This window comes from Curcuma longa, chromosome 4, assembly GCF_044706935.1.
Source record: "Curcuma longa cultivar G26 ecotype Majalengka, Jawa Barat chromosome 4, ITB_CL_G26_1.1, whole genome shotgun sequence".
NCBI classification, from domain to species: domain Eukaryota; kingdom Viridiplantae; phylum Streptophyta; class Magnoliopsida; order Zingiberales; family Zingiberaceae; genus Curcuma; species Curcuma longa.
In genome coordinates this window covers 16,346,401-16,359,872 of record NC_133864.1, presented here as the reverse complement: position 1 = coordinate 16,359,872, position 13,472 = coordinate 16,346,401, and the positions used below count along the sequence as shown (strand labels likewise).

General features: G+C 34.9%; 1 protein-coding gene across 1 annotated transcript in view; it reads right to left on the bottom strand.

Moving 5' to 3' along the window:
• The window catches only part of LOC141826341 (glycine--tRNA ligase, chloroplastic/mitochondrial 2-like), a 33,144-nt gene extending 24,563 nt beyond the window's left edge, over positions 1-8,581 (bottom strand). The window contains exons 1-5 of the mRNA XM_074713583.1: positions 8,507-8,581; positions 5,986-6,060; positions 5,826-5,884; positions 3,148-3,241; positions 2,863-3,081 (exon numbers count right to left, since the gene is read on the bottom strand). Coding sequence (XP_074569684.1) covers positions 2,863-3,081; positions 3,148-3,241; positions 5,826-5,884; positions 5,986-6,057 — 444 coding nt within the window. The 5' untranslated portion in view covers positions 6,058-6,060; positions 8,507-8,581. The remainder of the gene's footprint in view (positions 1-2,862; positions 3,082-3,147; positions 3,242-5,825; positions 5,885-5,985; positions 6,061-8,506) is intronic.
• Between the last annotated feature and the right edge of the window lie 4,891 nt (positions 8,582-13,472).

The window sequence follows — 13,472 nt, the reverse complement described above, 5'->3', positions numbered from 1 at the left end:
AAATAAGGAAGTAGGGGAGGCTCGGACCATGAGGGACATGGCAGCCGGACCATGAGAAATGGCAGCCGTGACCATGAGAAACGGTAGCGGAGCTTCCAGTGGTCCTTTGTTTGAGGGGGGGATTGTCGGGTTGCAAGGGTGCAAACATAGTCCCACATCTAAAACACATGGGAAAGATCATGGGTTTAAAAGGATGGAAAATATCTCCATTGGCATGAGGCCTTTTGGGGAGAGCCCAAGAACAAAACCATGAGGGCTTAGGCCCAAAGTGGACAATATCATGTCATTGTGGAGATGTGGACATTCTTTAGACCCAACAGGATGTTGCTAGAACTCAATGCAACAACAAACTATGAAACACTTGATTTAACCCTTGGCTACGATCAGCACACAACATTGTACCTAGATCGCCCTCAATCAACAAATCGTGATCTAGATTGCCCTAAATCAACAAATACTTGGGATGGATACCCTCCATCCTAGAACAACACTACTGAATAGTCGATTGCCAAGAGGCAAGTGGATTAGCCAATGAATAGAAACATTTTATTCTTAATCCAATCAACTAGATCCCTTTTAGTTGACTATATCATACCTAGGCAATCACCCATTATTACATTCATCTAAATCTAACGCAACCCTCCAAAATCGCATCATGCAATAACAAGTACACATATCACGTCTTCAAGTGTCTTCCTCTAAGTTCGATGATCATCTTGAGTCTAAAGCTTAACATGACTCACTTGATCCAAGGTCTATCATCCCAAGGTTAATCTATGATCTTCCACTTCAACAAATTTAAGTAGTGCACGCTTCATGCACCATATCAACTACACATGTAAGATGTAACTTAAGATGTATCGCTCACACATCAAAACATGGCTAAGCCTAACCACAATGAAGAACTCATTATACCAACAAATATGGCATGGTTGGGATGAAGATAATAGCTTCTTTTATTGTTACCTCCCAAAAGATACTAACTGCTAAAGCTACATTGGTAGAGGATGTGGCTAACGGCTAAAGTTGCTAAAGCTTCTTTTGTCATAGGTCAATTGCATTAAAGAAAATACTCAAAGATCATTCTTCCATTGTTGCAAGTTATATCTATAGGGCCTAGGAAAATGTATCTCCAATCTCATGATAGTTATTTGTCCCTAGTTATATATGTGGCGTTAGAGTGTTCTTTGGGCTTCCTATATGATAGTTAATTTCCCCACTATTAAATCTATAATATAAAAATAAGATAGGCCAACCTCAATTACCACTTTTCATTACACAAATATGTGTGATTGGTGTTAGTGAACTTGATCCTCTCAACAATCTCATTTCATTCCCCATGCTTCCCATTACTTCTTGTCCAATTACAGAAATTGATAGGCTCAAAATCCAAAAAAACTGGAGTCTAGATAACTTCTTGAGAAGGTACAAGGCTACAAGCAAAGGTCAATGGCGAATGGTGTCCCATTAGTTGAAATTCCTAAGCCATTCACATTGTCTTATATTGGCATTCTATTCTCTTATGTAGAAGCACCATGCAACAATAATTTAAATTAAACATGTGTGAGATTTAAGGCACCAAATCAATAGCGATTTGCTATGTAAAAATTCAAAAATTTATATATTACAAGAATGAGAAAGAGAACATAAGTCAGTATAATAAAAAATAATTTAATTGATTTAAATATTACTGGTGATATAGCATTCAATCAACAATGAAAAAATAAATAAATAAAATAGGAAAGAAAGATACTAGAAAAACTTTTAAGTGATCGATTAAGGAGTAATTTTCTGTGCTGATGAAGATGAGGGAGAGAATGGCATACAAATTTTAATGGTTAGTATAAAGAAGCCAATAAAAGAATTGACAGAAACAAGTTTTCACCAGATAAATAAGTAAATAAGATGGCAAAAGAAGCAAGTAAAAAAAACCTCTATGGAAGGTCATTTACCAATTGGATCGTAATATAAGGCCTTAGAAGATGTCATTAAAATCAGCGGCAGTCAAATTTTAAGAATGGCAACTATATTAGACAAGATTACATTTCCCCACAGCTTTCTCTAATACATGTGTTTCTAGTATTTCAAGAGTACACCAATATATTGAGGTGTGATCAATTCATTTGTGATGCAGTACTCTGGAAGAAGATTGAAAAACTCACTTCCAGTGAGACTCGCATCCCATTTAGTTATGTAAAAAGATGGGCATTACTGATATCTATGTTCTAGTTGAGGATGAGTGTTAAAATAACTTTTATTATTTGAAGTTGTTGAATTACTATTGTTATATTGTTCTTGTGGTATACTCAACCTTATTTTCTCTATATAGAAGGCAATAGTTCCATAAGATAAGATCCCAACAGTTTGCCTACAAGTCATCAGGTCAAAAGTAGTTGTCTAGAACAGTCTGGTGAAAATTTAAAGGACAGTTTGCAGCATTCAGAGCAGCATGCAACATGGAACCTTTTTAACAAATTATGTGAAACCAGTAGCAAATTCCCACCTCTACTAAAGGGTTCAGGTGCCAGCTGGCCTGCAGGTTGTCTTCTTTGAAGTTAAAGCTAATATAAGCAATAGACTTGGAGTGGGTATTTAGGGTGGTAGAAGGTAAGCTGTGGATCATGGAGGATGGTTATATGATCGTCTTGCTGACCTTCAGCAACTGATAAATTTGTTGCCCATGTATATCTGCTTTTCATGATGGACTATAAATAAGGACATACTTAATTAGGCAATTAAATTACTAAAAGATATAACATAAACATAAACCTATGCATAAGAATACCACTCTAACTGGATAAATGATACTAATGGGGCAGGACAAGAAAAGAAAATCACATGCACTATGTAATTGTCTCACACCTGCTCAGGATACCCATCCCTTAGAGCATAATGGCGAGCCATTATTCCTGATAGAGAGGTGAATTCAGTGACAATAGAAGTTGCAAGATCAGACATGGCAAGAGCTGCTGCATCTTCAACAATCGTATGCACACTTTTCTCGTTTCCTAGAGAATGTGACAACTTTCCAACAATCTTTTGAATGCGAACCACTTTGTCCAACATTGTTCCAAGTTTTTCCTGTATAACTTAATTAGAGCTAAAATATCATGTAAATAAATTGTGCCAGTAATCTTCATGACTTACATGAAAAAGAATTCCACCTAGAAGGCCTCGAAATTCAGAAAATTTCTTTTGGGTGTCCATTTTATAGAAAAAACTTGCATCCTCATAGCGCGCTCTGAAGAAATCAAAAATTATATTTTCAAGCAAATATAAGATTTATATTCATATATAATTTGGATAGAGCACCTGTACAAAAAAGTATGAAAGAAGTGCCTAAACTTTAAGGCATCAGAACAACGTTCTCAATACGAATTATTTTACAATTACCGAAGTTAGTAGTTCTATGAGAATATAACTGTTATTGATGGTCTTTGAACCATCAGACATGACAAATAATCTTCCTCATATCATAGTTCATATTTTAATTATCAACTAGTAAAAATCATTGGGATAAGCTACATCTTTATTGAGCTCTATGCAATGCGATATTACTAATACTATTCAAATTAATTCAATAAGTTTGTATTAGATTGACTAGTGTTTTATCATCCGTATACTTTTCACTTTAGTTGGCCAACATTTAAAATTCCATTCCATGACAATCAGAACTGGCGGAAAAAAATTTCATTCTGCCCATTGATAGACACGTAAGAGGTTCCAAAATCCCTAGTACGTAAGGGATACTTGTGAGCTTTCATTCATCTATGAGTTTATCCATTGTTCACACGATCATCCGTCATCTATGAGTGTGTTTGCCATCTATTAGTTCATCCACCATTTGTGAATTCATGCCTTAGTTCAATCGTCATTTGTGAGTTCGTCCACAAGTTTATCCTTTGTTCACAAATTTGTCTGTGAACGAGTAGTGAGACTATCCTTTGTCTACTCATCCGAGCCCATTGTTCGACCGAGCTGAAAACGTCCTAGCCCTAGCCCTATCGCTACGACCTCATCCTTCATATATTGTGTCCTTGTTGCAATTTGCCTAACACCACGATGTTGCAATTCGCTTAACACCACGACACCTCCTTTAGTAAAGTGCCCCTCTTCTTCTTCTTTCTCCTCCTGCTCCTCACCAAGGTGAGACTAACACCATTTGTTGGCACGAGATGAAATGACATGCAACTGTTTCATTTCAACCAGGGACTAAACCCAACTCAAAAAAAAAAAAAAATTAACAAAATCTATTGGTCGTTTTTAAACATGTTTGGACTATAGAATCTATTGGTCATCTGTGCACATATTTATACTTTCTCAATCTATTTTCTCATTTTATCATCCACTAGAGCTACACCTAATTGCACTCAAATAATAATATCTTTTTTCTTTTTGTAACTTCACATATCCATCACAACATTCTCGTCTCAATTATATTAACTTTTTGTTAGTATTATTTCTTAACGACATAATAGTGTGAGCTGTTGAATAAATACAGAATAAAATATATTACACTAATATCACTTATTAACTACATTTTTAATTGTTGCTAAAATACATATGTTGATAGTTAAAAAGAAAAAGTTAATGGAAGCAATTTCATGGCAATATCCAAAATTATTAGGTCTTTGAATTCAAGTTTAGGAAAGAAATGCATTGTAAAACACTATTTTTTATTTCAGTTATTAAATAATTTTACTTTTCACTTTCATTAAAGTTTTTCTACTGTTTTGATCTCACTAATTCCACCGATACGGCCATGCTTCGTTTTTTTTGGCCATCCGATACAAATATCAAAATTCATTCCTATTCTGCAAACTTAGTAGGGAATCCTATTAATTACTTATTAATAGAAGTACAATTTAGATTTGTAATGAGATAACTGTTTCTTCAACAGAAAAAAAACCAATGGGATGAGCAAGACTGGGGCCACACTGTTAACGAGTGATCAGTGAAAGTAGGAAATGATTTTCCACATTGATTTGCTAAAGTTTTATGCAAGCATAAACTGGCACTGGCAACTGACTTTGCTCTGGAAGATCCAAAGACGAAGTGGGAGGAAAAAAAATAAGAAAGCTGCAAGACAAAGGGAAAAAACAAGGTATATTGCTACAAATGCTTGATACAATGGAAAACTGTTAAGGTGTGTCTCCTGTGGGGTGAGAAAACCAAGAAGGAAATAGAATGACCGTAAATTTTTCCCAGCTCCACTTTCGCTCAGTCTTCTTAGGAGAAAAAACTAGATCTTATTTGGGATCACTTTCACACAATGCAGCTGAAATTGGAGCTTAAAAAATTTTAAAAGAACATTTTATTTTCATATTTATTTTTATTTATGTTTTTTTTAGTTTTTAACAAATAAAGTTTTTAAAAAATTTCCACTCTTTTTCCTTCCATCAAAGGAAACAAAAAAAATCATAATCTTTTTCTGGGATTTTTTTCCTACCCTCTTTCTTTATTAGTTGTTTCCTTTCTTTGAATGAAAAAGAGTGTCAGGGTTTCAATTTATGTTCATCTCTTTCAAATTTGAAAAATAGCATCCCATCTAACCAACAAATTCTGAAACTTCAAAAGAAACACTTAAATCTGACTGAAGAATTTGAGAAACAGAATAAGTCAGTAAATTGTATTGCACTTTCTAAGGTAAGAATATAAAAAGATGAAGAAATTTCACAGAGGATCCACAAAACAACCAATCGGACGCCATTACCACAGACTTTCATTGATGAAAAAAAGTCAACCAAGCTGCAAGGTTATCTGATTTACTTTGATGCCAGATTAATTTGGTTCAAGTTCAAGAAATGTCCTAAGACAAAGCTTACCTTAGTACAGCTTCATTTCCTTTCCGAACTACTTGTTCATCAATTAGTCCATTTGCAACCTATAAGAAGAATAAATAAGTGTAAGATACAGGGGAAGAACAACAGCAATACAGCATGCAGAACTAAATGGGGTTATTGGAGGATCAATAAGAAAGCTTACAGCAATGAAGTATGGCATTAAAGTTCCTGTATGTTGGCTGATCAAGGGGAAATACTTCTGGTGCTTTTGCATGACCTACATGATAAAATATAGATAATTACCTGATACAAGAGTTTACATATTCTTGCTCAACATATTCCTTAACTGAGAAAAAGATAAAGAATACCATAATCACAAAATATCATACATGATCAGTGTTTGAAATTCCATATTGTACCTTTAGGTATTGACTGAAACTTTAAAAGTCCATGCAGAGGCCCATAGGTGAACCAACATATTCAGATGGTCCACTTTGACTTGTAAGCAACTTATAGCAATATGTTGCCAAATGACTAGCGACACAACTGTTATCAAAGACTAGAAACAAAAAAATGAGGCATCCCCTTTTTTGATGTTTTAATCTCATCTGCAGCATTTTTTCTAATTTAAAAAATCATTATTCAGTATATTTGAATTTATTATGGGCATGAGGGCATAAGTTCTAGCAGTGTTTTCACAAGGTTGAGGGGGGTATCTATGGAAGCATGAACCCTTATTTCTAAACTGAGAGGAGAAAGAGGTGCAAATGCAATGTTGGGGAAGATTCTTAGAATGTCTGAACATCTCCAAATAGGAAAACTAACAAGAGAGCCAGGATCAGAGACCTTTCCTTTGTTTCCAAGGTAATATTCTGTTTCTATCAAGATTCAATCATTGGAGTTGTTTTTTCTTTTCTGTCAACCCTCATAAATACTTTGTTAAAGCTAGAGACAGTGAGGAACTGAGTAGAGGTGAGAGAATCTGATAGGCCTCTAGCTTGATGGACCTAGCAGTGATTTGATCACCAAGCAGTCCATTGTGAGCAGTAAACAGAAACAGAAGGAAAAAAGAAGAGAAAGTGAGTGGGTGAATAAAGGTTATGACTCCAGGTGTTGATCCAACAGGATTATATAAAACAAGTTTGGGCTAGTAAATATCCATATCCAAGAATTGATGAAGGCTAAGGCAATAATTTAGCTTTAAAAGCAAAGGGTAGTCATTCAAAAACACAGTACTTTTTGCTCCTGTTGACTGTTTGATTACACACTTTTGATTTCAAGTACCTCTGTGAATACATTCTTTGATATGAATATCACATGAATATTTGAGATTAGAGTGTTAGTCTCATCGGCTGCTAATATTCATGTATTTGATGTATGCTTTCGATCATGGAATTATTATTGCAGCATGATTAATTGCTGTTATTGCATACCACCATTTATATATGCACAGATCATCTCAAGAGTGCTGTTCTCAATAATAGTGCTAAGAGAAGTTGGTTTGTGCCTCCTAAATGTGACTTCTATTGCACAATTGACAGAAGAATTGAAAGATTCATTTGGTCATCATTCTTACAAGATGAGGAAGATTTGGTGAAGGAATGAAGGTGTTATTTGACACAGACGATCTATTGAGGAATGAGCCAAGGAAGAGTGAAAAAACCAAGTGGGCATTGACCATGGAGTAAGAAACACTGGTTTATCCTGCTGGTTAACATGGTACATCATTGTTGCATGCACAACAATGCTAAAACTCATGGTGAGCGCAACAACTCTCAAACACTCCTCTTTTGATATAAGAAATATACAGAACTGAACAAGAGGGAAATACAGCATATAAAAGGAAGTAGCCAACATGTCACTATCTCACAAATCATACTATGAGTCCATTTGTTTTGCAGAAATTAACTTATATGGGTAATATGATTTCAAAGGAAAATTTTTTACAGGGAATATATATTTTCCTCGGCTCCAAAATTTATAGTACATCTACTTCTACCCCTCTGCAGGAAGCGAAGGAACTCACCACAGATTCAGCCTCAAAATGGTTGTTGCTGGCCTCAAGCATCTCTATTTCTAGGATGGTGACAAACACACTTCAACCTCAAAATGGTTTTCACTGGTCTTGAGCATCTCTATTTCTAGGATAACGATGAAAATGTTGATTCTCCTCCTTCCTTCTCCTATAGTGGCTCACCTAATCTCACTGCCTGCTCTGCATCCCCCACCAGGGCATCCAGGGTTTCTGGTGCCAGGCTGCAACTACTACTTTCCCCTTGAATGGCAATCAGTTGTTTAAATATGTAGGCCACCTAGGTGATCCTCAAGAACGACTCCATCAACCATGTCTAGAGGCCACTAGAAAATCCCGGGGCAGTCCATCTCCCATCTCAATTTATGCAACATTTTAGTTGCGCCTCCATATAACACTGCCTCCTGACACCACCAAGCAACGAAAATGCCAATGACCTTAGCCCCATTAAAAGTCACCCGAAGGCCCTCACCCACAGCTCAAACTGACTCAGGTTCCACATCAAACTAAGCTGAGGGAAAATGACTTCCACTCGTTTTGAGCAGAAGTTAATTTTCTCAAAATGACATTTTCAGTTGATTAGCATTTTTTTTTTGTTGGTCATGGTTTTCCATTGCCCCAAACATCAGGAAACACGAAAAATATAAATGAAATACATTTTCCGCAATCAAAGGGACCTTCTAATTGGTACCTCTAATTAGTCTGACCACATTATCAACAAACTCAGCTTGTCTTCCTTTATCATCTCTGTAATGGGTAACCTATCTGCCAGAATTTTTAAAGATTATTACATATACAAGAAGCTATGTAGTGATTACTTCAGTGATATTTGTTTTTCATTTCTTGAATTGTCACAGATATTTGTCTCTGAGAAGAAACTTTAAAATCATAAATTATTTAAAAAAATCATAAAAATTAAGATAGAAGTCATTCTTTCATGCTGGACAATCAACATCAAATAAACAATTATATTAGGAGAAGAATGTAAAATGCTGGAAGAAGAATAACACAGGTTACCATAATCAATATGTCCTTTGGAAGCTCCAAGAAATATTCATCAAATCTACCAAGTATAGCAAGAGGAGCCTCCACTAGGTTTACAACCTGGTGGGAAGATATTTAGATATTGCAAATATACTAAATTAATTCTTGAGACCAAATAAAAGTGGCAATTGATACCTCCTCGACTAAACTGTCTTGCATTATTGCATTGCTGTTAACACTTGCAGCTAATTAGTCAACATCACATATAATTTTTTCTTTCCGTTCCTGCAATTAAAAATCATAACAGAACATGATAAACATCTTAATTTATTGTAAGACACTCCAAACAACGATAGTTGTCCTTTATCTACTTAATAGGCTGCAGATTTTGCCTATCTAATAATAGAATAGTCTAGATACAGGTTGAGGAAAACACAAGCAACTATATGACCAGAAGTTTCAGATTGAAGTTGAACAATATTCTACTTGGGACTAACACGATATGTCTGTTGATAATCTATCAACTAATTGTGGCAAAAGGTGATACCCTCATCCCAGGGGCCCCTCTAGTACTATCCCAAACGATCTGGAAGGGATGTAAATCACCGGGGGCTTTGCCCTGGCCAAGTGGCCCACTGCATGATGAAGGATAATCTATCAACTAATTGACTTTAGAGATAGAAGTGTGAGAAAATTGAGTCAAATCAAATAGCACACATATATCTCAAATTAACACTATCAATACAGGATGCATTTGTAAGAATTCTGCATTGCTGTATATTTTTGGTATGTTGGACTGTACATCCACCAACTTGTACCAAAAATAATAAAAATACAATATGTGCAGTATATAGTGCTGTGATAATACCTACTCAGAGGTTGCTTGTAACTATGCATATCATGCAACTCCATCCAACAAATCTTTTCTAATAACCCTAGACACCCCAATTACTAGGCATCGCATCCAATACATTAGGAGTGGGCAAATCTAGACCCAAATCAGTACACCGAACATAACCTAAAAATTCAGCTTTTGGTTCAGTCGGGTAGGAAAGTAGTCAACTTGTTCAGGTTCAGTTTCAATTTACTTCCTAGAGAAACTGATAAGCGAAAACCAAACTGATTAGTGATTAGTAATTATATACATATAAATACCCACTTTGAACCACATTAACCCTAATATTTAGTATCTATTTGATTATTATCTATATTCTTTTCAGTGTTTAGGATGATTAGCAACACTAAAATGATCATTAGTTATTAATTAAATAAATATTGTAAATGGTTTAGTAGTTAGTGCGTACTTGGTTTGTATACATTTTAATTAAAATTTTCAGTTTAAACAAATCAAAATCTTGGGTTTGGTTTCAGCCCAAAATGTTTTGGTCTTGGGTAACAAATTTCAAGCCAAAAAACATTTATTTTGGGTTTGGTTCTACCTATGAAGCCAGTAACCCGAACAGTGCCCAGGATGTACATGCTTCCTGGTAACTGTATTTTTTATTTCGATCCATATTTCTCAATAATATAGCAAGCTAAATAAACAACTGAGATATACCTTCATATTAACCAAGATGCCAGCATCCCTCATCTTATGCAGGTATGCCTCTGCACTTTCTATCTGAGATAAGAAAAGCGTTCAAGTTAGCTCTTTGTTAAGTCGGCCAAAAAAAGGAAGTCATTGAAGAACAATGTACAGAAAACACAACAGATGAGACCAAAATCCAATCAAGAATGGCAAAAGCTATTTTAATTGGTTCAACAAAACAATTAGACAAACGACACTTGATTAAGGTTACCACAACAAGCTTCAATCCTGCCAGCAATGACATCGTGCCAATGCTAGAAGGTGATGACAGATGCCACGGGTCAGAATTGATTAAAGTGTGATGACCTAGTATAGAAGAAGAAGAAAGAGGTCAGTTTCCAACCTAAAGCAGCTATGGCAGCAACACAGGAGGAAAGGCTGAAGAAAGGGGAAAAGAAGAAGTTTCATCTTGTTTTGGCATAAGATGTCATTCTATTTCTATTTCAGTAACCCCTTCACAAGCTGTGATCATATCCCGCTCATCATTTCTATTTCTATTTCAGAAACCCCTTCACAATCTGTGATCATATTCCACCCATCGGCTCAGCACCATTTGAAGCACAAAAATGTCAACTTTCTGATCGTATTCACCATTAAATCCACCCTAGCTCACCACTCTCAAGTGATGACTTTCTCTTCCTCACATCTGCATCCTCCTGAACTCTTTCGCTGTCACTTCTGCACAAAAATGGCAATCTTCAACTTCTGAGATCATCTGTTTCTCCCAAAGAGAATTGGAAGAGGTCAAATATTGAAGGGTAACATTTTTGGGAGAAGCATAGAAAAGACATCAGAGAAAATGCCTGAAAGATGCCAAGTTCCTCTTCCATGTTGCGTTAAGATAAGTGGAATGCAACTACTGGCAATAATTCTACAAATATCAAGCAAGACAGCTTGAAATTTTAAATGATGCCATAATGCTATAAATGTTATATTGCGCACAGATAAGCATCAGATCTTGCTACATTGTAATATAAAATATCTAGAAACTATTTCATTGATCATTCAGAACATTCTATTATTGCGACTATCAGCATTCCAAGTAACTGATGTTGCATTTTTATGAAAGAAGAGTAGAATGGTCCATACATAATTATAAACACAGAACATTTTGTGATAGGAACCAAGTAAAAGGTTCTGCAATTTTTTGAGAGCACATTCATGTAAAAGTTTTACACCACAACGAGCTAAACAAAGGTGGTATGAAGAGAGAAAGAAAGTGGATGAATAAGATAGTAACACCTTGCTGAAACTTGTGAATGGCTTTCTAGGGATTCAGCTCATAACACCGAGATCAGCTTAGCCTTAGATCAGAATAAAACAAAAAGAAAAGAACCATGTTATTCATTCGTTTCGCCCGTCCCTTCTCTTCACCAGTAAGAGCAACATAAAGATGATGGTAAATGAATATCAGACCTCAAGCAAGGATATTTTTTTTTAATTTTACAGATTTACCATCTAAGCTTAAATTACGACTCTAGGAAGGACAGGGAACAACAACAAGAACACAATTGCCGAACTGCTACTAATGCACACATAAAACTGTGTTAGAAGAGGAACAAATATTCAATAAATCACACTAGAGCAAATCATTCCTCAAAAAAGTTCCCCCATGGGTAGTTAAATAAAAAATAGACCTTAAAATAAAAGGTATTTGAAATTAGATATCTTAAAGATTAACATTACCTCAAGTATGGCCGAGTGCGAACTCCGAAGCCCGCATGTTTGCCTCCCACTATCAATAGGAAAATAAAAGGAAAATAAGTCGGTTTCCACAAAGCAATGATTCTAAGGTCTACAATAAAAAATTAAAAACAACATCAACAAACAAAAAAAACATGAAATTATTTGGTTCAAGGTTTCTAAGAGCAAAAGAGTTATATAGCCAACACAGAACAATTAGACCAAATTATAACCAATCTGCAAAGGAGATAAAGCTTTTACAATTTCATAATACAAAGAGAGACTCTATTACAATGTTTATTTTCAGTCAACCTAGACACAAACATTTGTTTTCCAACACTCGTACAGTCAAAAGGAGTCAGTTGCAATGAATTTAGAAAGAATTGCAAAGAATGACAAGCAATTGACAGAACAATTTAAAATACCATGATGGTCCAATCTTAAACTAGATTGTACGAGATTCTTGTACATTGGTTCACACAGTCAAATCTTAAACTTGCCAGAGTTTCTACAGTTTGGGTGCCATATCATGTTGTGTTAATATCATTTTGATATTTATTAATCCAATTATCGATGATAACATGATTAACTTTACTTAGTGTGCATTGTAACTTTTAATTAACTATTTTACTATGATTAACTACTTACTATAATTTACTTGTATTATAATTATATACTGATAGTTATAATTGATTATTTACTTTTTATTTGCTAACAGTCGGACTTATAATTATAATTTAGTGACAGTTACAAGTAAATATTTGCTATAAAATATAATACAAGTAAAATAATTACACAATTACTGTTTAACAGTAAATTATCTTGACCATAATTACTAATTATCTTAGCATACCTACATATTACTAACAGTAATTAAGTTGTTAAATAATTTACAATAAAATAAATTAACATATAATTTATTACACCCAAATTTATTTACTATGTTAAAGTTTATATATTAACAAGTTTATTAAGTAATTTATTTGTTGTATATTATAATAGTTTATTAGCACTCATGAGTTAGATACTGAGGCCCATCCACGACTGCCGCAGACTCACAACACTGAAGGTTGTCAATGACTTTCACATACTCGTGATTTGGACATTGGTGTTCAAATCAGTGGCAATGGCCTCAAGATCGGCACAAGTAGGAGCTAAAACCATGCACATGATCACTAATTCATCATCAAGTCTCTAAGTTCATCTAATTGATTCCTCTGTGAGCTAATGATGATTCCTTCACGAGTCAATGAGACAAAAACCTTCTCCAACGAAAATGGCCCAATTTTACAACCAAAATATCCATAAAACCACACATTAAATTTGTGAAATCACTCTCAATCATAGATAGAAATCTCAAGTTGCTTAATCCCATGTTCTAGTAATCACAGCAATACATAGT